Here is a 17,545-nt window from a genome sequence, read left to right on the forward strand (position 1 = left end):
TGGGTAAAAATCTCTTGTGTCTACACTTCGTGTCTATCGCCACGCCGGCGATCGCCGGAGCGATCACCTCACCCTCCACCGAACCAAAAAGGGGGTGCTCGTCATCCCCGGTGCCGGAGACCGTGCTCCGACAATTTTTGATCTAGCAACTTGTTATTTAGCACTTATTAGGCCTGATTTTTGCTAGAGGTGGTGACATTTTCCGATGAGTTTGTTTTGATGAATGGTTCTCTAGCATCACACACTAGTTTTGTGTTTTTGATATTTTTCCTTGCAATGTGGCGCCGAAACATTAGTTGGACCTTTTGCCTTGGGAAGAGTTTATTCTAGCCACATCATGTTGAATGATTTTAGTTTCTCTCTCTATTGGTCGGTGACCCAAGCGGCTCTCTAAAACCTCGTTTTTTATGAAAAAAGCAGGAGCATTGCCATTCACTAATGAGAGGAGAAGTCAATATTTACAAGAAAACGTCTTGGAAAAGAGTCAAGGCGCACAGCCCCACAAAACAAAAGAAAACTACTACACTCTGGGACGATACAACGCAACCGGGCTAATTTCATTAGCCGCCCACAAAAAAAACTTGAAACCCTCCTGAGCTTTGTATGCAACTTCCTCTTTTGTTACGTTTGTGCAGGTTTGACCTTTTACGACTGTTTCACTGGAGGAAGAAATGGCGTGATAAGTATCCGATGAAATGTTTATTTTTATGATGGTGGTTTATATTGCTCGGGGTTGTTATTTCAGTTTATTTGGTCCGGGTGTACCATCCTTACTTCAAAAGAAGTCAATTCGTTGATTAAATTTAAAGGAATTTTCTGTTCATCACATCTTCCATAATAACCAAAATGGCAAAATTATTCTTAGGATGCATTTGTTTTTTTAATGAATTTTATTGTTCTCTTAGCCTCAGTTGCTTACTGTTGAATTTAAAAGGTAAATTTCCCTTGCTGCTGTTCCAGTTTTGGCGAGGAGAAAGACATGGGTAAATTTCCCTTTGCAACTTGGGCACTTGGCCAAGGAGTAGTAAAAGAGAAGAAATGAGGTCCTCGGCCAATGCCCAGCATACGAACAATGAAATGTGACATGTCCCGGGCAGCCACTACTACTCTCTTTGCCCTGTAAGGTCTCAACTTTCTTTTCCTTCCTCTGTGCCACAGTCTCCTCTCCTGCCGCGTCTCGAGGGGACACGCCACACAGATCTCGGGTAACTTGTCCCGGCCTCGGTTCATCGTTGGAGTGTGGTGTGGATGGAAAAGGCTGTGGCTCCATGCATCCATCCAGCATTTTTACTGCACCAAAAAGCTCGAGGAATTTTGACCACTGTTGGGGAGCGCCTACTCTTTTTACAGTTTTCGAAAATAACAAAAAGGAGTACTCTCTTGCTACTGCCAGACCAGCCGTTTGTCTCGTACGCTTGTCTTGACCGAAGTGTTTACTTCAGCAGGAGTACTTCTACTATACCACTCGTTGCCTCATGTACAGGGAATGTGTAGTACTTCCTCCATTTCAGTTTACCGGGCCGTTCTCTCTCTTCACCGCAACCAAGGAGAGCGATATGTGACTAAGCGAAGCGCGTCCGAGCGACCTTGAAATTCGTCCAGATCTGTTGGCCGCTGAATTAACTGACATGCAAGGCTTGAGTTTCCCACAATAAAAATAGCGATCCGTGGCAATTCTGTGATCTGCGGCGTCTAACGCGAGCATCCACATCAACCATGGCGAAGATGTCCTCCGTTCCTGCCATGGCCACTGCGCCGGAAGTAGAATCCTCTGAGCCTGCCATGGCCGCGACGGCGGCGGCGGCGGCTGCAGCAGCGTCCTCCGAGCCTGCCATGCCCGCGGCGGCGTGCTGCTGCATGCTGGGCTGCTGGCTGGAGGTAGGAGGAGGCGCGTGCAGAAAGAGGAGGCAGGGAGGCCGCGCGCATGAAGAATAGGCGAGGGGCCGCGCGTGCTTGAGTTAGTTAATTAATCTCCTGTCTTTTCTGTTCCCGTGGGGAGTAACTGCTTCGTTTCGTACGATGAGATTTGCTGGCTTGGTACTCGCGTGAAGGGAAATCGGTCCCGTATACGGAGAAATCGGGAAAAAGAGAAAACGGCCCGGTAAGCTGAAACGGAGGTAGTAGATCATTAGCGGATCAGGGGGACAGAATAAGATATACTCCAACTCGAGATCAGCGGAAGACGGGATGGACGCGGCGCCGACGCTGGCGAGGAGTCGAACGAGGGAAGGTGTCCGTAAAAAGCCGAAACAGCCTCGGAGCAAGGAGGAATTGATGAGATCTCTCCAATCGGAAAGTGCAAATAAGGCTGCCGCGGCTGACGCCGCGCAGCGATCAACGCAGAATCCATGTCGCCCCCTTGTCCCCCCGGCCCGACGCGACGTGCCGGATCGCCGAATTCCTCTCGTCTCTTTTAAGCGCCAGGCGCCAAAACAGCCGTCGTCGCGCCATATCCACGATCGGCTAAAAAGCGCAAACGGCAGCCAGCCAGCCGCGTGTCGGCGCCCGGCCCGAGCACCGGCGCTAATCGCTGTACAGCAGCTAAAACAGTCGGTAATAAGCGGCGCTCTTCTCCCTCCTCGGCTTTCCCGCCTCCTCCCTTCCTTTTAAACCCCCTACCCCTTCGGCCGCGGCAGCAGTCACTACTTGACCGTTGTACGTACGCCGCGAGAAGTGTTTTCATGGCGACGGACGGGGAGTGCTCGGCGCGTCGTCCGGCGTCGTCGTCTCGGAAGGCGGGGCCGGCGGTCCGAAGCCACAGCGAGGCGGAGCGGAAGCGGCGGCAGCGCATCAACGGCCACCTCGCCACGCTACGCACCTTCGTCCCCTCCGCATCCCGGGTACGTGAACTAACGTGCTCGATCAGGACGTGATGATCATGAATCCATCTAAGCATCTAAAACGAGACGTCTAATTAAAACCGCCGTTGTTGATTATCTACTCCGTATGTATATGTAGATGGACAAGGCGGCGCTGCTGGGGGAGGTGGTGCGGCACGTGCGGGAGCTGCGTGGCAAGGCGAGCGACGCCACGGCCGGGGCCGACGTCGTCTTCCCCGGGGAAGCCGACGAGGTCGGCGTCGAGGAAGAAGAAGAAGAAGACGACCACGGCCAGCACCACCAACAGCGGCGGCGTCGTGGTGGGCGCGTCGTCCGGGCGTGGGTGTGCTGCGCCGACCGCCCGGGCCTCATGTCCGACCTGGGCCGGGCCGTGCGCTCCGCTAGCGCCAGCGCGCGGCCAGTGCGCGCCGAGATCGCCACCGTCGGCGGGCGGACGCGCGGCGTCCTGGAGCTGGACTGCGACGCCGACGGCATCGGCAATGCCAGCGACAGGGCCGTGGCGCTCTCGGCCCTGCGCGCCGCGCTGCGCACCGTGCTGCTCAACCGGGACGAGCTCCTCCTCGCCGCCGCCGCCGCCAGGGAAGACGAAGGGCACAAGCGGCCGCGGCGCCTCTCGCCGCCGCAGACGCCGCCGTCCTGGAGCAGTGCAGACCTGCAGTCCAGCGATCTACTCTAGCTACTAGCACTCTACCTAGTCGATCCATACAGTAGCATGCAAATGCGATTAATGATGCGGCAAAGCGAAGGGAGCGATGCCGCGTCGATACGTACGCTCTACGGTCTACAGTCTACAGTGCACATGCTCGGCCTGTTTCGTGTTAAGCTAAAGCTCTGTACGTTTCGCCTGCCATGGTCGGCGCCTGTACTTGCAGGTTGCACCTAAGCTAGTAGTAGATGGCTTTGTAGGATTGTCAGGTATATGCACTGTGGCGGTAGTTGAAGTTTGCAGCTTGGGCTCGTGCGGTGCCCCTATGTCTGTGTTGTGTCCATCGGTACTTCGGAATAGGCCGAGCATGAATGGATCGACATCGATGGTCATGGTAGCACTATTTGCAGACAACCGCCGCTGTTTCGTCTTCATACTCGAGGAACTGCCGCTTCTGTCTCTATGACCCATATCACGTCATCACAGAGACCCACTGTTACTTTGGTCGTTCAAAATGATCACGATGCTATAACAATTGAACTTGGCTGACAGTTGCTTCTTGTACTCCGTTTCGGATTACACGTACATGCAGTGTTTTAGAGACAAAATAAGCCAAATGTACAAACTGCCACTTGATCCACCACCATTCATCCAGTATAAATTAGTGTTAAAATTGTTCGCCAAGGGAAAAAAAATCAATGATTAACACGCTTGGAGTCTAAATGTACAACTATTTTGAAAAACTAACGATGTATATATGAATAACTAATTTAAAGTGGAACAAGTACTATTGTTCGAAATTATGATGCCACGTCTGAACTTTGCTGGAAGAAACATGAAACGTTAGTTATCCGTTCCAAAGCAGACGTCTTAGATTTGGCATGGTCTTTGACGAGCAACTTTGACCACCAACATTTTATATTTCGTATTATAGAAAAAAAAACATTTTATATTTCAAAACCATCTTGGATGGTACGTTCAGTAGAGATGATAATATAGGTTATCTGTTAAAAGAAAAAACAGCATGGTGTCAAAAAACATCGGTGATGATATGTTAAATACAAGCAGGTTTCTATCATAAAAACATCGTTTGGCACGTTAATTTTAACTAAACTCTTTTCTGGTATATAATGAGCTTATGAGTATTGGGTTAGATGTTAAACCAAATCAATCGCGTGTCCATAAAATTGGTCACAAAAGTTCCAATTGACAATAAATTTTCACACCTATAAAAGCTCAATTGTTGGCGGATACATCTTCAGATTGTATCACTTGGTGATTTGGATTAAATCATCGAGACAAGAAAATGGAGTATAGTACTAAATGATAGTGTAATATTCGCTATAAATATGTATTGCATTTTTTTAGTCTGTATCAACGTACAGGTATATAGTGCCAGTAATCTATATTAGGAAGTTCCAATTGTGATAAATATCAGCGCTCCAGGCTATGTCTAGAATCTGACTCGACGGAGGTTGTGAAGGCCATTACTAATGGCACAAATTATCAAGCTTCAAGGAATGTCACCATCGATAAATGTCAGTACGTCCTACCGACACCCGATCATGCAACTTGTGTTCATTGTCAGAGAGAAGCCAATGGATAGCTAATGAATTAGCCATGCAATTAAGAGTCTAGATTTGGCAGTGTGTGGACTGACGATCCTGACAGACTTTATTGTGCCCTTGCCCCATGGTGTATCAAATTTAATCTTCATCTGGCAGGATCACCTCAGTTTCAACCCAAAAAAAAACATAGAAGTGGCCGCTGTTGATTATTACATGTACAGCAAGCACATTTTTACTCCGTATTCTATCTCACGAGACATATACCCTAGCACATATATATTTCCTCCGTCCAACAAAGGATGTCTAAATATTGACTAAATTTGAATGCATCTATACACTAAGTCATGTCTAGATACATTTAAATTTTAACAAATTTGAGACATCTTTCGTTGCACCGAGGAAGTACGAGGATTTATATGTAACCAAGAAGGTCGGGGAGCCATATGCGCGCCACTGTTACAAGGGCCGACAAAGATCGACGGTCAATATAGATCAGCAAGATGTAGGGAAGAAAACGAGAATGGTGTCACGAACTGTCAAGTGAGACTATCCCAAACTATCCTTGTAGAATTGTACGTAGTAGTAGCTCACGTTTTTAGATCAGTTTTCTCACCTGGGACGAGTTCAGAACGTGTAGAAGCTGGATTGCCAAAAGTCCAGAACAAGCAATTCAACAACTCTGCTGCCCATCAGCTCAACTGCTAGGTGGAGAACTTCCTAACTCACTGATCTACATCTCCAAAGAACATTGGGTGGTGAACAACCAGGGCCAGGGACTTCAGAAGTTCAGAGGCCAGCACAGGTCAACCACCAACGAGACCATTGCTCTTGACCACCAATCACATCTTGATATAAATAGTCCCAGCATCGACTCTTAGCTTCACAGATATCATCAGATAGCAAGTAAACGTAGTAGCCTACGCAGCACACACAGAAATACAGTCACTTACCATGGCTTCTAGTGTCCACCGTCTCCTTGTCCTCCTCCTAGCCTTCGCAGCCTTCAATGGCAGCTATGCAGCTCGTCATCTTCTGGACACAGCGGCTGCACCAGAGGCTGCACCAGCTCAGCCTGCCCCTGCGATGCCCAAAGTTCCAACAACACTGCCTCCGATGCCTTCCATTCCGGCGGTCCCAACCACACTGCCTCCAATGCCTTCCATTCCAGCAGTTCCAAAGTTGACAGTGCCACCAGTACCATCCATTCCTATCCCGAAGGTTGCCATGCCACCAATGGCCGCTGGCACAGTTCCGTCCCTTCCAGTTCCGGTGATTCCAACTACCATACCGGCCCTTCCTACTTTGCCTGCTACCATGCCACCAATGCCCTCAATACCAATTACTATTCCATCCATTCCAATCACAATCCCAAAGACAATCCCTACAATTCCTGGGTTCCAGATACAACCTATCCCATTCATGTCCCCACCCCCGCAAACCACCAGCCCTTGAAGATCGCTGTAGCATGAGACTGCTATGTCTGAGTGCTAGTCAGAGATTCAATTCGGCATATACTCATATATATATAGTCATAGTCAGTGTGTTTGTAATGTTTGTTCTATTACTTCGGTGTTACGGGCTTCCATATGGTGTGATTGTAAATGCAGCCAGTTGCTTGTCCTATCCTGTTTGAGTGTTTGTTGATATAAATCATTGTTTGGTTTGCGTGAGATGCTCTTATCTTGTTTGATAGAAAAGAATGATAACACCTACTTCACAACAAGATTACTCCTGGAAGTCTACAACACGAGAATAGAAAAGGCAAGGGAAAACACATGGCATTGAGCCATGAAATGGAAGAGAAGATTTAGCCATCAAACTGACAAATTGAAGCAAAAAAAAATCAACCTGTTTGATGTTTACATGGTCATAAAGATCATAGATCAATTATCATCATAAAAATCCATAGCATAAAACAGCAGTAACACATGAAAAAGGGAATAAAAAAGGTAACTAAGACATTAATGGTAACTTACAATAGATAATGTATACACCATATGAAGCTACTATATACTGTTGGAAATGGACAACCACCTCCATAGAGTAGGATGGTATGTTTTATCTGGGCACTCCAATATGGGGTTGCAATTATGGTTAGACTAGGGACTGAAATATTTCTGGTGCCTGCATGCCAGATAAATATAAGCCACCAAAATTCCAGAACAAAATAGCCATAAAAAAGGAATATCAAAGCACAATTGAATGCTTGGAAGTACATATGATTTGGAATGTCTGAATACTTACGCTCAACTAACTGAAGCTGTACTAGCTGCGACTTAAACACTGGTCCTGAACAATCATCCTTGTCCCCCTCCCTGCCACTTAAAGTAATAGTTCGATTTTCCTGCTGCAAGCTGAATTCACTGCACTTCCGAGACTCTCAATTTTTTCATATTCCACTTTGAACATGACAACAACTGCACCATCTTTGCCAGTGTCATAGTCCTGTTTAATATCTTCAGCTTGGAAATGCTGCAGCTGTTGGAAGATTCGACCCAATCATGCTCAGGCTTCAGCAAATCATAGCCATGCTAAAAGTTAATAAATAATCTGAGAGTAGTAGCTTGCCAGAAGACACACAAGTATTGATTAGAATTAATGTACTAGTTACATTGGGCACGAAATGAACAGAACATATAGCAGATCAAGCAGTTGATGATTTTGCCATTTTGCTGCATGTGACAACTCAAACTAGACAAATCATGGTTAGGTTTTACAAAAATTGTATCTAGTGAGAAGCAGTAAGCTGACACATCGTTAATGCAACATGATATATGACATATGCCTATAACAGCAACTTTGTATAGCTATGCTTTAATTAATCATCTTACAATATGTGTTGGTGTCTCCAGTACTATTATTTTGTATACGCTTATTAGTTATTACCTGATGATAGACTGTGCCCAAGAGATCAAATGGTACTTCCATGCCCACAAGAGCCTAAAATAAAAATGTACACCAAGTGAGAACTATACGCACTCCATACTTCTTCACATTATTGCAAGAATCAGGCAAGAGCAGATGGCAAATAATTAAGATTTGATCACCTTGGGTTTCACAAGACAAGTAGGAGCATCTTTAAGGCATTCAGAAGCAACCCCACCATAAGCTCTAACCAGCCCACCAGTTCCCAATTTTATGCCTCCAAAATATCTATTTGCAATGTTTAAAGGAGGAAAGTGTATGTGAAGATGGTAATCACATGAACCGTGTGTCTCATAAAAAGGTGCAGTGAAATGTATGTTCATGTCACTTGTCTATTTCTATAGCTCACTTAACTTATTACCAACTTAAATAGCAACAGATTGGACACATTATTACTTAATTTGTCCTGATAAAAAAAAGCATAAAATTGAAATGCACAGCTCGACAAACTGGATACCTGATTACAACCACCATGACCATATCAATGCCAGATGAAATGATAGCAGAGTAGATTGGCTTTCCAGCTGTGCTTGAAGGTTCTCCGTCATCATTATAACGGAATTGCTCTCCCACCTAAATATACATGTATGCAAGACCAACTCACCATTAACAATCATAGACATGAATAGCAAGCTTGGAATAGAGCTACAAACCTTATATGCCCAGCAATTGTGGGTGGCACGAGGATCCTTGACCTACAACACAAAACCATGTAGGCCTAGTTAATAGAGTACACAAAAAAAAATCGAGTGTCAGCATGGATAAGTTTGCTAGCATGATCCAAACGCAAACACATTGATGTGTGAAGGGCTGCAAGGTCAAGCCCACATACCCTACAGGAAACATGTTAGACACAACGCCTGTAGCCCTCTAAATCTTTGCTAAAATTATATCATTTGAAACAATACACATTCCACATTTACCGTGCCCAAGCCCTTCAGTAATGCATCAGCATCACAAAGACAACCTTGTGGAGCATAATAATTGAATTGACATTTCGTCCGGGTGAGCTTAACACTTTCTACAAGTTAAGCTAACGAGGCCATGACGGAGGAATTGATTGGTTACTCATGGATTCAGTTAGGGCGAGAAGTGGCGGGTCTACCGAGTAATCAGGGGCAAGAGCCCACTGTAAAACTAGATAGATCAGGTGTTAGCACATCTGTAGAAGAGGAATAGCGTGGGAGGGGGGAGCACCTCGTCGAGGAAGGACATGGCGGCGCGCTCGTCGTGGACGGTGCCGGCGATGGCGATGAACTTGCTGCGCTTGATCTCGCGCTCGCAGCGGACGCGCCCCACGAGCGCCGTGTACGGGGAGGGGGAGGACGACGCCGAGGAAGATGACATGTCGCGCACGGAGGATGCAGCCGAGCTTCGGCAGGAGCAGCTATGGTGGACTGGTCCCGGGAGCAGGAGGGGAATGGAGCGGAGGCGTGGGGTAACTACGCGCACGGCCGCCATGCCGCGGGGCGCGTGGTGGGTGACTGGAATCCGTGGGTGCGGTTCCGTGTAGCGTAAGGAGTCGATCAGTCTGGGCCTTGGGCTTGCAGCCGCCAAAGTAGAAGCCCAGGTGCTTGACTATCCAAGGAACAGCGAGCAAATATTTATCTGGGTTGGGCCGACCTCGGGCCGTATCTATTGGTGCCATCGGCGATAATGAAATTCAACAACACAAAGGAATCCATTCCCTCAAAAACAATAAACACACCCGTCTCAAAAAAACAAATACACACAGGAATTCACAAGGCTAGCTAAGCTGGATAGAGATAGCCATGGATGGGCTAACTAAGAATATCCAGTTTCAGTATTTGGTTGTCTAAGTTGGATGAGCCGGGTTCTTATTGGATGAGATATGGATAGGACGAGTCCAGTTTCTATTTGGTTGAGTGGAGAGGGTGGATATGAGGTTGTGGATATGAACAAGATATGAACACACTAGATATGAATAAGTTATAAAATACTAACTTGGATTCAACAATACTAACTTTGTACACACAAGATATTTTCGGCAAGATACCATCAAGCACACGCACAAACATATACAAGGTATCACCGTGAACATTACATACCAACAAGATACCACCATCATCATTACATACCAGCAAGTTTTAAGTCATACATCCATTGGTTCACAACAAAAGCATAAGTCATAATACCCCAAGTTCATTGTTTTGGGTCAACAACAAAATATGGCATGCAACCGATACATATGCCTTCATTCATGAGGGTTAGCCTCGGGGTGAGAAGGAATGTTATTTCTAACATACCTAGCAACCCAAACCATCTTCTCATCATGATCCAGGGTGTGGAATGCCCTAGCAATTCGTGGATTTTCAACCAAATAGGCATAGTAGTGAGCAAGAAAATCCCTACCAAATGTTGGAAGTGTCTTCATGTTATCCCAAAGACCCTTGGGGTGTTGTCGTTGCTAACATTCTTCTCTATGGCCACAGCTAGCCTTTCACCCACAGCTACAAGTGTTGGTCCTAAGCCTTGTTCCTCATATTGTGTTGTCTTTGTCCTTTTTGAGGGCCCAGAGGCAGATGACTCACCAACATTGTATGAATGAGTAACTTCTTCATTAGGAGGTGGTGTAGCATTAACATTGGCAGGTTCATCATCTTCAACATCCACGAAATCAGTGGCTAGTGGTTCACTTGAGCCATTTGCATAATCTTCAGTAACCATACCATTGCCATAGATTGTAACCATCTCATTATAATGCTCAAGAGTTTTGTTTAGGTACGGCTCATCTCCTTTGTTATCCTAGTAGACAATAGCATATTAATTCCTGCAAGTTTGTGGCATTTAAAACTGATTCCAGCAACTATTTGGACAATAGCAATGTAATTCCAGCAAGTTTGTGACATTTAAAACTGATTCCAACAACTATTTGGACAATAGCAAAGTAAATTCCAGCAAATTTGTGACATTCAAAACTGATTCCAACAACTAGTTGGACAATAGCAAAGTAATTCCAGCATGTACATACCCATGTAATGCTCATGATCAAGAACAATCATACACTTGTCTTCATCCCACAATGCAGCACTCAGTTTCTTGAGTTTTGCTATTCGCTGCCACTTCCTCTTCCATGTCCTATTGTGATTATACACCTGAGCTCCAGTCATAGTGGTCTTGAAATGATCATTCAAAGCTTTAGCACAAGCATTGAGGTGCACGGTCATGAAACCATGAGATGTTCTCTCACCACCAGCCACCAAATTAAATAAGTGATTAAGCATGAATGAAGACATTGGAGGTGTCCAGCACACTTGACCACCCCCTTTGGATCCTTCAACATCCATTTCCTACAAAGTTAGGCAGGTCAAACACATACACTTGCAAACTCAATTCAGTCCATAAACTCCAACAAATAACATTACAATAGTACCATTGTACATTGGGTTCACAAATGTCCACTTGAGTTGGGAAGCGAAAGAATGGAGTGGCATCATCAAGTATTTTGAATCTCCTCTTGAGTGACCCAAATGCGCGCTCTACGGTCACTCGAAGAGAAGAATGCCTAAGGTTGAACAACTCCTTCTCATTTTGCACAGGATTGTTCCCCCACTCATTCAAATGGTATCTCACACCACGAAAAGGAGGCAAAAATCACGGTTTGGCTCCATACCCAGCATCAACTAGGTAATATTTTCCTAACATGAGGGACAAGTTGGTTACTTTGGTACATTTGAATTAATTATACTAAGAAATGAAGCTACATAATTGATTTATTACCTTGTGGGACACATAATCCATTTGGACGTTCTAAAGCATCTCTTAAAACTAGAGCATCATGGGCTGTCCCCTCCCAACCAGCCAGCACATATGTGAAGCGTAGATCAAAATCGACAGCAGCCATTACATTTTGACTAGCATGGGACTTTCTACCACAAAAGGCTGGCTCCATGGCCTTAGTAACAGAAGTTCGAATATGTGTACCATCGATAGCTCCAACACAATCCTATTTGGTAAAATAAAAGCCAAAATTCATTAGAACCCTTACAGTTTCATGTCTACATTATTTTAATACAATTGCCACTCATTCTCATACCTGAAAGTATGGATCCCACATGTAATTTCCTTGTATTTTCGTTGGTGTCTCCATCGAAGGCTTCCTAATAAGTTCATTTCGTAGTTCACCAATGGCATGAAGAACTAGGTTGAAATAACGGCTAACAGTTTCACCGGACCTATCAAAATTAGTGGCAACTAACCTATTCCTAAGGTTATGCCCAACGGTGTTCAAAAACATGGCTACTTGTTGTTCGACACACATGTGAATTGTGTCGTGAAGCAATTGACGATCCCTCAAAAGTTTACAAAATCGGAAGAAAGGTTCTCTTCTAAGCCTAAGCATGTTTATACATGTCGTGTCATTCTTCCATATCTTATTATCTAGATACTCTATTCTCATCCTATCCCTATCAAACATTGGCCCATATGTAATATATTCTCTCCTTTTCCTTTTCCTAGACTCAACAACCACAGCCATCATCGAGATAAGCATATACGATGCAGCCGCATAAATCAACATCTTTGTCCTGTTATCCATCTACAATTCAAGGTTCACAAAATAATCTCAACTTCACATGCAAATCAGTAAACACTACAAGCAATTCTACCATGCAAATATAAAGATAGATGTATCAATACCACATACCTCAGCTTTGCAAAGTCACAAGTCCTCTTCCTTTGTGTCCTGCATGAAGATACATAGAGTGAGATTGACAAAAATAAAACCACAGAACAAAAGAGAGAGCCAATCGGGAGAGGGAAATCAGAAGAGAGGTAGAGGGAGAGAGAGGTAGGCACAGGGAGATGGAGATGGTGGTGGGCCGCGAGAGGGAGATGGGGGTGGCCAGATCTGAGAGGGAGAAGGTGATGGGGTGGCGGCCGGATTTGAGAGAGCAGCAGAGGGAGAGGGAGATGGTGCGGCCAGGGGAGGGAGATGGAGAGGGAGATGGAGACGGCCGGGGGAGGGAGATGGAGAGGGAGATGGGGACGGCCGGGGGAGGGAGATGGGGCGACCGGGGGAGGAAGAGGGAGAGGGAGATGGGGTGGCCGGGGGAGGAAGAGGGAGATGGGGACGGTCGGAAGGAGATGGGGGTGGCCAGATCTGAGAGGGAGAAAGGTGATGGGGTGGCGACCGGATTTGAGAGAGAAGCAAAGGGAGAGGGAGAGAAGGAGAGGGTCGGCCGGATTTGAGCGAGACAGGGAGGGAGATCACCTGAGAGCGCCTCCTCGCCGCCGCCAACTCGCCAGAGAGAGAGAGTGGAGTGGAGTCGCGAGAGGTCGGGGGAGGAGGTGAAAAGAGGGGGAAAAGAGGGGGGAAACGCTTCGGCCGCGCGCTTGCCCACGCTTGGCTCGCCTCGTCCGGCCAAATTTCTGGGATTTGCTCAGCCAGCATCTGAGAGGAATATGCTTCCTAGCTGGTTGTCCATATCCATGCCATCCACCCAACCAAATGAACGCCATCCAGGAAAAATGTGAATATTCCTATCCCATCCACCCCTAGGCAGACAACCAAACGCACCCAAAATGTACAGGAGGGTTAATAAGTCAGCAGAAATCCTTTTATTGAAAGTAGAAAGATCAGAAAGCATGTTCTTTGCCTGACAAAACAACAGCCTCCAAAACAGTGAGGTCCAAAGCAGCCGATTTGCATTTGAATTGCAACAACAAAAAAACACCATAGCTAGCTGGAATTTCAACAGGAGCCATCTCACATGTCATGGAACCACCGACATTTGGAAAGTGAAATTCATCTGTACACACTGGGACACAGCAAATTATTGGTTCTTCCAAGAAAAGGAAACTGGAGTCTGGTGCTTCAGTATCCCCAGTTATCATTACGGATTTCATCGTCGAACTTCTGCTTGAGTTCAGGATGCTTTGCAAAGTATTCATCGGCTGTCATTGTGCTGATCTTTTTCTGTGCACATAAACAAGATGTTTAAATAGATAGAAATATGCTTTCAAATATGAAAGAAATTTAATCTCCTGAATAGATGGACAAATGTTATTGCAAAGATCTTCCTCACCTTCATCTCCCTAAGTTCAGCAATCTCCTTCTCTATCCTCTCTGACTCCTTCAGAGACATTTGCTCTGCTTCTTTTAGTTCAACCAGCTATACATGAAATACATAAAGGGATATAAAGTGCATCAATATCTAAAGTGGGTAATGACAGCTTACGAAAGGAAGAATGTCCTTGTGCAGCCGAACTGAGAATACCAACAGCGCAAACAAGGAGACATAAAATCAACTTGTGCAGAAAATAATAACCAGAGTAAATAGTTCCTTACTAGAGCATCAAACTTTGGTTTGTATTCAGGAGTCACAGTGTCAACATACTTGGGGATCTCAATGCCTGCAATAAAGTTATATTGATCATCTAATAAGTATTAAGTAGACAGAACAAAAACAATGACAGCACATCATCTCAATTGCTCAAAATTTGATGAGTACTGTCTAGTTAATTGCTCATGTAACGACAACAATATTTTAAGAATATCACACACCATATAGTACTAACTTCTGGCTTCTATCAAATGGATAAATGTAGCCTAACAATCATAGATCCTATAGTTACAAACCAGTTAACATATTACAGTGCAGCATAAAGTATACTAGTTCAGACTTCAGACCCAAAGTGTAACTTCTTCCTTCTAAATCAATTAGTAGTATAATTATAACCAGATGAACATTGACAAGGGAGGGAATAAGCACTTGTGAGCAATATAGTAAGATGTGGAATGAGTTAATCTTCAAGGAGTTGACAAGAAAATAAAAACATGGGTTGATTTGAGAGCTTCTAATGTCTAAATGGGATATTAAGAATTTTTATCCTTGGCGAATGACTAGAAGAGGCACAAAAGAGTGATTGGCCAGAGAAATGTCCAGTTGTCTGCATGCTAAGTTACTAACCCATATAATGAACTAATGAAGGGAACGTATCTGGTGAATCCGGGGTATGTTGTGTATCCCTGCATCCATGCTTTGTGAGACGAATGATCCTAATCGTACGCATTACATCTAAAGAGGCTGACATTTACGATTACACGCCCGCCACCAAATTAAGCCGTCGTTTCCTATTTCAAAACCCCCCCTAGACTTCCATGTCCAACGAAACCCACACCTCGTCTCCTCCCCACGTCCGGGCTGCCCTACACCTCTCGCCGCCGCCGCAGTGAGTCGCGAAGGAGCAGAAGGTTAGGAGGACCACGTGGGCGGCGGGACGCGTTGCATCTCGTTGAGAACTCATCTGCGTCCACTGCCATGGTGATCTCACCCAAGCTGCAGCAGGCCCCGCCGGTGCCCACGGATCCCATCATCGCGGAAGGCGGCGAGCTAGCGGCCGCGGCGATTTGTCAACAGGGGCTGTCGTCATCGCTCAATACGTGGGGCCGGGAGCCACGTGTGCTGCGACGCGCACGCGTCAACCGTACCGGCGACGCCATCTCCCTCGCTGCTTCCAGGCGGGCCGCGGGCCATCCTCAACCGACACACAGCCCAGCAGCGGTCGACGATGGCTCGACGAGGTTGGGGAGAAGGCAGCGAGGCGTAGGTCTTCTCCGTTGAGGCCGAGGCGACCCCGCCGCCGTGGAAGCTGCACATCCGACAACGTCGCCCTGCCATAGCCTATAGCGCTGTCGCCGCGCGGCCGCGTGCGTCTCCGTGAGGCCGTGACTAGCCAAACGATTGCTCTGGACTGCGACCTGTAAGTCTGCATCTTGCGGGAGAGTATGGAGGCGGCTATGGCGATCTGGACCTGCAGGCTGCAACACATCTCGCTAGGGAAACAACTCAAACAAGCTGATCTGCAGTCAGCGGGTCAAAGCAGGGGATGTTTTGTGCAAAAGAAATGGATACAATAGGTGAAATAACCTAATACATAGGATTTTAATTAGACGGCTAAGGATGTGAGGATGCACGGATGCACCACTCCTGCGGATTCATGTGATACGTTCCCACTAATGAAATCATGAAACTGGTTACTATCTTTTTTGAGAACCTCCGTTCATAACTTTTTAAAACCAATAACAGGCATTGCTAGTATACTAGAAGGAAATCAGGCAGTGGTATGGACTAATTCACAACACGACAACTCGTGTTCCCAACCAAATTCACAATATTGATTGAGAGACAGTTCACTCCAGAGAAATCAAAACAGGAAGTCAACAATATGCAAACATCCTCAATGGTACCAAGAACAAACATTGTATTAGCTCTACTAACACTTGGTTGTAGAAATACATAGATTTGAAAGATAATGTTGCTTACTGTCATAAGCCTCCTTGTACATGTCAACCACTTTAGCTCCAATTCCTTTTCTGTAGTACTCCCAGTCAATCGGTTTGGGTTCCTTTAATAACAGCAATACAGTCATTGACGGCACATTGATCTATTGTACAAAATTACAATGACTAGAAACACGAATACAATTCAGGTAAATGCATGTCCTCAAGACCTCAAGGCTTATATTACAAGTTCTAGACTGTTTTCAAGATATAATTAGCCAAATACTATGAGTACAAGCATCCAACGTGACAGAAAGTGGCACTTAATTCACCATAAAATAATCTTGTTCCACGTGAAGCTTGTTACGTACTGAGAAATGTTTATTTGCACTATGAAAGACAAAACTCATGAAAGCTATTATTCCTTTAGTCAGAAGAATGCATATCATAGCTGATGAATCGTCGTGCTATTTGTCATGGACATGGAGGGCTCAAACACAGAAATACAAGTTGACTACTCCAAAAGATAAGATGTATAATGGCTCTTCTGGCCCTGTGTCTTGATAAGCATGACCCCAAACAATCAAATTTCCCATGCTTTGAAACATCACAATTGGTAATCCAACAGAACGTATTAATAGTTTAATACCCGGTACTATTCTGAAACAGTAGCGTGACTGCTCACAGAACAAAATCAACAATGATCACCGAGCAAAAATGCAACAATAGCCTATTCACCAGCCATCCAATACCCAAAATCTCACTAAATTGTATCAGCCCTCACACGGGTTATTAGAAAGCACAGGCGTTACAGAGTTCCCAACAAATATGATTTGTTCCACTAACAATTCGTCATGAAATTCCTACGCTCAATAATACATAAGGACCGGATCCGATAATAGGATGACGATGAGGTCCTGGAAGAGGGGCGGCCAGATCTGGGAACCCTAGTTCAAATCGGACGGAGCGAGAAGGCGACGGGAGGGATACCTGCGAGAACTTGGTCTGGAGCTGGTTGTTGACGTCCTCGAAGGTGCGGCGGAGGGTGGCAAACTCCTTGCGCGCCTCCTCGGAGACGAGCATCTTGGCCATGCCGTCCCAGTCGATGGCCTTCCCGGCCTTCACGGCCAAATCAGCGACCTTCTTCCCACTCCCGCTCATCTTCGCCGACCTGTCGTCTCCCCCACGCCGTGCAGCCTTCCGCTCTGTCGCTCTCTGATCTCTCACCTCGCTTTCGCCGGCGCCGCGCTCCGACCGCACAAACGAAATGGGGAAACGGAACGGAGGGTCGTGTGTGCCTAGGAGGGTTTGCTCTTGTTTT

The 17,545-nt window shown here is 45.9% G+C and overlaps 5 protein-coding genes across 10 annotated transcripts; 2 read left to right on the forward strand and 3 right to left on the reverse strand.

Moving 5' to 3' along the window:
• Positions 1 to 2,651: 2,651 nt before the first annotated feature.
• LOC100836972 (transcription factor AIG1) lies at positions 2,652 to 4,026 on the forward strand. Its single transcript, XM_003572249.3, has 2 exons — positions 2,652 to 2,840; positions 2,959 to 4,026. The coding sequence occupies exons 1-2, from the start codon at positions 2,682 to 2,684 to the stop codon at positions 3,514 to 3,516; spliced, it is 717 nt and encodes a 238-aa protein (XP_003572297.1). The 5' UTR covers positions 2,652 to 2,681; the 3' UTR covers positions 3,517 to 4,026.
• Positions 4,027 to 5,915: 1,889 nt separating this feature from the next.
• On the forward strand, positions 5,916 to 6,726 carry LOC106866296 (vegetative cell wall protein gp1). The gene has a single exon (XM_014900013.2). The coding sequence runs from the start codon at positions 6,006 to 6,008 to the stop codon at positions 6,504 to 6,506; it is 501 nt and encodes a 166-aa protein (XP_014755499.1). The 5' UTR covers positions 5,916 to 6,005; the 3' UTR covers positions 6,507 to 6,726.
• Positions 6,727 to 6,888: 162 nt separating this feature from the next.
• Positions 6,889 to 9,479, reverse strand: LOC100839841 (IMPACT family member in pol 5'region). 5 transcript variants are annotated; one of them, XR_002965475.1, is made up of 7 exons: positions 9,177 to 9,479; positions 8,633 to 8,674; positions 8,437 to 8,552; positions 8,102 to 8,207; positions 7,941 to 7,994; positions 7,299 to 7,564; positions 6,889 to 7,178 (listed from the first exon to the last, which is right to left on the reverse strand). XR_002965475.1 is itself a non-coding variant. In XM_010236918.2 (6 exons), the coding sequence occupies exons 1-6, from the start codon at positions 9,438 to 9,440 to the stop codon at positions 7,377 to 7,379; spliced, it is 732 nt and encodes a 243-aa protein (XP_010235220.1). In that variant the 5' UTR covers positions 9,441 to 9,479; the 3' UTR covers positions 6,889 to 7,376. The 5 variants fall into 5 exon arrangements, 3 of the variants coding, with proteins under 3 accessions (XP_010235220.1, XP_010235219.1, XP_024317960.1); XR_002965474.1 differs by having other exon boundaries at positions 7,299 to 7,532; positions 9,177 to 9,477; XM_010236918.2 differs by having other exon boundaries at positions 6,889 to 7,526.
• Positions 9,480 to 10,252: 773 nt separating this feature from the next.
• On the reverse strand, positions 10,253 to 12,912 carry LOC106865444. Of its 2 annotated transcripts, none has more exons than XR_002965359.1 (3): positions 12,646 to 12,912; positions 10,972 to 11,290; positions 10,253 to 10,770 (listed from the first exon to the last, which is right to left on the reverse strand). XR_002965359.1 is itself a non-coding variant. In XM_024462070.1 (3 exons), exons 1-3 carry the CDS (start codon positions 11,374 to 11,376, stop codon positions 10,718 to 10,720), a joined length of 375 nt encoding a protein of 124 aa, XP_024317838.1. In that variant the 5' UTR covers positions 11,377 to 11,557; the 3' UTR covers positions 10,253 to 10,717. The 2 variants fall into 2 exon arrangements, 1 of the variants encoding a protein (XP_024317838.1); XM_024462070.1 differs by lacking the exon at positions 12,646 to 12,912 and adding an exon at positions 11,374 to 11,557.
• A 624-nt stretch (positions 12,913 to 13,536) lies between these two features.
• On the reverse strand, positions 13,537 to 17,545 carry LOC100840446 (ATP synthase subunit d, mitochondrial). Its single transcript, XM_010236920.3, has 5 exons — positions 17,215 to 17,545; positions 16,268 to 16,349; positions 14,290 to 14,354; positions 14,027 to 14,113; positions 13,537 to 13,917 (listed from the first exon to the last, which is right to left on the reverse strand). Exons 1-5 carry the CDS (start codon positions 17,383 to 17,385, stop codon positions 13,816 to 13,818), a joined length of 507 nt encoding a protein of 168 aa, XP_010235222.1. The 5' UTR covers positions 17,386 to 17,545; the 3' UTR covers positions 13,537 to 13,815.

Source organism: Brachypodium distachyon, chromosome 3 (genome assembly GCF_000005505.3).
Source record: "Brachypodium distachyon strain Bd21 chromosome 3, Brachypodium_distachyon_v3.0, whole genome shotgun sequence".
NCBI lineage: Eukaryota > Viridiplantae > Streptophyta > Magnoliopsida > Poales > Poaceae > Brachypodium > Brachypodium distachyon.

Excerpts from the sequence above, each read along its gene's own strand:
- LOC106866296 (XM_014900013.2), top strand. The coding sequence starts at position 6,006 with ATGGCTTCTAGTGTCCACCGTCTCCTTGTCCTCCTCCTAGCCTTCGCA.
- LOC100836972 (XM_003572249.3), top strand. The coding sequence starts at position 2,682 with ATGGCGACGGACGGGGAGTGCTCGGCGCGTCGTCCGGCGTCGTCGTCT. Across the intron at positions 2,841-2,958 it reads TCGTCCCCTCCGCATCCCGG|ATGGACAAGGCGGCGCTGCT; the intron begins GTACGTGAACTA and ends ATGTATATGTAG.
- LOC100840446 (XM_010236920.3), bottom strand. The coding sequence starts at position 17,385 with ATGAGCGGGAGTGGGAAGAAGGTCGCTGATTTGGCCGTGAAGGCCGGG. Across the intron at positions 16,350-17,214 it reads TCCAGACCAAGTTCTCGCAG|GAACCCAAACCGATTGACTG; the intron begins GTATCCCTCCCG and ends CTGTTATTAAAG. Across the intron at positions 13,918-14,026 it reads CTGAACTTAGGGAGATGAAG|AAAAAGATCAGCACAATGAC; the intron begins GTGAGGAAGATC and ends TTATGTGCACAG.
- LOC106865444 (XM_024462070.1), bottom strand. Across the intron at positions 10,771-10,971 it reads TGATCATGAGCATTACATGG|GAATTAATATGCTATTGTCT; the intron begins GTATGTACATGC and ends ACAAACTTGCAG.
- LOC100839841 (XM_024462192.1), bottom strand. The coding sequence starts at position 9,440 with ATGGCGGCCGTGCGCGTAGTTACCCCACGCCTCCGCTCCATTCCCCTC. Across the intron at positions 8,675-9,176 it reads CCATGTCCTTCCTCGACGAG|GTCAAGGATCCTCGTGCCAC; the intron begins GTGCTCCCCCCT and ends TTTGTGTTGTAG. Across the intron at positions 8,553-8,632 it reads ACAATTGCTGGGCATATAAG|GTGGGAGAGCAATTCCGTTA; the intron begins GTTTGTAGCTCT and ends ATGTATATTTAG.